Source organism: Fulmarus glacialis, unplaced genomic scaffold (assembly GCF_000690835.1).
Source record: "Fulmarus glacialis isolate BGI_N327 unplaced genomic scaffold, ASM69083v1 scaffold7494, whole genome shotgun sequence".
Classification (NCBI taxonomy): domain Eukaryota; kingdom Metazoa; phylum Chordata; class Aves; order Procellariiformes; family Procellariidae; genus Fulmarus; species Fulmarus glacialis.
The window spans coordinates 1-4,326 of record NW_009209867.1 but is presented as its reverse complement, the minus strand read 5'-3'; the positions used below and the strand labels follow the sequence as shown (position 1 = coordinate 4,326).

Below are 4,326 nucleotides of genomic sequence, written 5' to 3'. Positions count from 1 at the left end.
GCTGCATCCAGGAAAACACCACTTCATTTATACATTGAATATTTTATAAGTAAACAGGACTGCAGCAAAAAATGCCTGGTTCTCAAAGCAGGAGATACCTCCTAAAGAAACGACCTGTAAAAACTGTAATGTTGCCTAAGCACAAAGAAAAAACCTCACCCCCCCACCTCACAGCTGCATGTGAAGGTAGTCCAAGGTTACGCTGTTGGAGGTGGCTGAGAGGACATAATTAATTTATTGCCATCCTCTGTATGGCAGTTGACCAAGCTCTGTGCCATTTTGTGGGAGTTTGTTGTGCCCTTAGATCAGTGGCAGAATGCTATTTCACCAATTTACAGACACTAATCATGCACTGTGTTGCGTTAGAGTGTGTTGCTGATAATACTCAGAGGCTCTCCTGGCCCCGCAGCAAATAAATTACTGTGTGCAAGTCCAGATGCAGCGATTCCTCGGGCTGTCAGTCCTGTATATTCTCCAGGCTTAATATTAACACTGAGTAAACGCTGACAGTAGGGCCAGGTGCAAATAAAAGTATCTTTATAGAAAAACTCTGGTCATCTTTCAAATGCTCCCAACCATGCACAGGAGTCACAGCAGTGATAAAATTGGTCCAGGACGTTGATTCCTTCTTCTGCTTTTGTGTTTACTCTTGTCATCTGAACTGCGCCGCGTGCCGTCTCAGAGACAAAATAAATCTCTGTGTCTCCCACGCAGCTGTAATTGAACGGTCACGGAGGCTGAGCTACCCTCTCCTCTCCGTAAACTCGCTGAGATTATTTGAAGCGTCCGCTTTTCCCAGGTGCTGCCCTGCTCCCTGGGAAGGAATTACCATTAACAAACAGCCTTCTGCTCTGCAGAAGAGACACATTTGATTAGAGATAGAATTTCCCACAAGAAGACCGGGATGAAGCCTGGAGAAAGGGAGTATGCCCGGAGTAAAATGAGATGAATTTGTATTTCTGTCGCGTGAATTCCTCTCCGTAAGGATTTCTCATTTCCCTCGTTTCCTGCAAAAATCCTCCTATTCTGTGCCTGTCCCAATTAGCGTGTGTCCACCTGCTCTGCTAAAAACCAGCTGCCCAGGCGGATAGTTAATGCTGGGAACTGGATAGTGGCTTCCCATCGTTCAGCTCCTGTCAGTGATTCCCCTGCTGCAGTAATAGCTGTGAAAATTGCAATTAAACACGAGTGTTTTTTCTCCTCAGGGACCTTCCACTTGTACCCTCCCAGTCACTCGTTGCCACATTTTTTCCCTTAGCTCTGTGTTTGGGAGAAATGCTGGCACCCAGTTGTTATTGCTGGGAGGACAAGTACCCGAAATGCGGGATGCCGGAGCACATCCCAGGAAGGGCAGGAGGGAAACGGGGCCTCTGGTCCACTGGGGTCTCTCCTACCTCACTGCGGCGATGGGCCCGTCACATTTCTCCTACGGGGCCACATCCTTCTCTTCTCATTAGCAGGGCAGGAGGGAGGGACTCCTGTCTAGACACTTCTCCCCCCCCCGATTGTGTATTTTTCCTTTGCTGCATCTTGTTCAAAATCTGTTCCTATTGTGGATGTTTGGGTTAAACCAGGTGGCTGCTCAGGCGGCTTTCCGCCCCAAAAGTTTCACAGCTACTTCATACAAAGAGCACTGAGGGGTTTATGGCTGCCAGGCATCCCTCCCGGCTGAACGCACGGGGCTGGCCAGGGATCAAAATGAATCCTCAGATTTTGCAGGAGGCTGAAAAAAGGATATGTCACATTAAGGTGGATGTGGACATCTACAGAAAATCTAAATATATTTACAAAAATTAAATCTAGAAATGTGCCTGCCAGGTATCTCTCATTTTTGTTACACCTCGCTCCTGAACACCTTTTACTTTTCCTACTGGGACGTGTCGTGGCAGAAGGGTGCTGACTTTGTGTGATTGCAGCCGTTTCTGCAGCAACTGATTTTGATGTTGTTTTAATAAATGTGACAGTTTCGGTGTTGATGCTGGCATGCTTTTGCCAATTAGCTCCAGGATGAATGAGTTAATCGGTGTTTGGGCTGGATGAGATCCTACTTTCATTTTTGGTTAGATGCTTAGTACAAAAAAAGCAAAGAAACCTATTAGTCAGAATTGTACATAACAGCTCAGATTATATCTGCGAAAGTCAAAACCCACCAAGTGATACCTCTTCTATTGATTTAATTGAAGTAATTCGGAAAAGTTTGTGTATTCTCTAATGTGTGTTAATGGTTAAATAGATATGGATGATGCTGATCTTTTTCTCTTATTTTCTATGATACTTGCAAATGCTATTACTACATAGCTTTATTTTTCTGATTTTATATAGGAAGAGCCCAATATTCAAGCTAGATTTCATTATGAGCTGCTCTTATTTACTCGTAAGAAAGGTACGTAGAGGCAAGGTGGCAGGATGACAGTATAATGAAAAGTTAAAAGGAAAGCAATTTGGATGAAAAATTATTACATGAGCAGGTTCATCTGCACTACAATGTTGGGGTTTCACATAAAGAAAAATCAAACAGTCCTTTCTAAAGTGCCTACGGTCCTACATTTTTTGGTCTTAACCATAAGCCCTGGTAGGTTTTAAAGGTGAGGTTTACAACTGCAAATTGGGACACTCGTCTGGACAACACGGGAGGGTGGCTGCAAAGCATTAACCCCCCATCTCACATCAAAGTCCCCATCTACCTCAGCAAGACGATTGGTTCGAGGGTATGGCTTTTCGTAAGCACCCCAGATTCAGAGCACCCATTACCTTCAGCAGCTAGTCCCTTCAGGAAGCTTTATAGGATTAGCGGCAGCAATGTTATTTACCAATACAAAAAGATAACAGCTTTAGAAGTCAGTGTTCAACTGGGCGTTTCTGCTGACATGATCTTTGTACAACAGCTTATGTCACCGCATTCAGGGTTCAGCTGACATTTGTGGCGTTCTGGATGAAGACCTGCCCTAAAAATGCAGCGCACTGTAAAAATGCACCCTCTTTCCTATGCCAGAGTAAAACTCTGGCCAGCCCAAGGTAAAACATACAATTGTCCCAGGGAACTTAAAGTTGTCTTTCAGGCTTTCTGAAGACCCGCCGACAGCATTTTCTGTGCTTGCACAAGCGCTGCTGGGAAGAGACGTGCAAGATGCCGGGCTCCAGCTCTTTGGGGTCCTGTCCGCTCCCGCTGGCTGGGAGTCGAGAAGCTGGCACTCGCGAGGTGCACCGGGACCTCGGGGGACAGAGCCCCGTGTTCGCTGCAAGCAGGACATCAGCCTGCAAAGTCTTACTGGTCTTACTGGTCAGCAAAAGGAACTGTTTCTTGTCCGTGAGGTCAATGCAAACACCATTTCGCACCCCTACAATAAATACTTTCCTGGAGCACCTGCAGCCTGTGCTGTACGGAGAAGGTAGGAGTAAGGGATGGTGGGATGGTGACAAAGGGAAGGAAAGGAGTCGCTCATTTGTAGCTATGTAATTATTATTTTTAAATAAATAAAGCTTTTGAAAATGTGATTAAGCAAACAAGGGAATAAAGTAAAAATCTGAATTGCTAATTAAAAAAAATGCAATGTGCTTGTAATGATATCATGTTGAGAGATAAACTAATTCAGTCCTAGCAGTTTTCTTTTAATAATTTTGATGCTCAGTGTAATAACCACAGCTAAGGAAAAAAAATTAAGAAAAAAAGTCCACCCATTTTAATCAGCCCAGACTATTGCGCCTTGGGATGCATTTCAATCGCCCCCATGCGTAAGACGCCCAAGGCAATTCTCCTGCTTAATAGGCATTTTCCACAGCACACTGTGCAATGATAATGCTAATTATCACAAAGATAGATTTAAAACCCTCCGTCTAGGGCACCGCGCCTTGAAATCAGGCAGCATTCATCATCAGCATCAACCCTCGCCGCTCAGGGTTGCTAATGACTCGTGAAGCTCTCCCCTGCTGCCGACAGCGCTCCGGTGCTCACCTGATGGTAAATGGCCTCCCAGTTCTCCCGCAGCGCTCCCCAGCTGCCCACGCTGGCCACTTTCTTGTCCAGGTAGACTCTGATGTGCTCCTCCAGCTCCTGGTTGACCTGCTCGAGAGCTCGCACCTTCTCGATGTACTCCACCAAGCAGGCGTTCAGGCTTTCGTAGGAGAGACCCCTGCCCTTCTCCAGCCCCGGGGCCAGGGGCACGGCAGCAGCGGAGCTGCGCAGACCCTGGAGGAAGACGCTGCTGATGCCCAGGGCTCTGCGGGACACCCGGGTGCCCAAACTGCTCACGCCGCCGGTGGGGACGGTGCCCACGTAGACGCCGGGGGGTCTCGACAGGCTCACTCCGCCCCCGGTGCTCACCCGGC

The 4,326-nt window shown here is 47.0% G+C and overlaps 1 protein-coding gene across 1 annotated transcript in view; it reads right to left on the bottom strand.

Annotated features, from left to right (window-relative positions):
* The window catches only part of BFSP2 (beaded filament structural protein 2, phakinin), a gene marked incomplete at both ends in the record, with an annotated part of 18,330 nt that extends 14,113 nt beyond the window's left edge, over nt 1-4,217 (bottom strand). The window contains one exon of the mRNA XM_009576966.1: nt 3,953-4,217. Coding sequence (XP_009575261.1) covers nt 3,953-4,217 — 265 coding nt within the window. The remainder of the gene's footprint in view (nt 1-3,952) is intronic.
* Between the last annotated feature and the right edge of the window lie 109 nt (nt 4,218-4,326).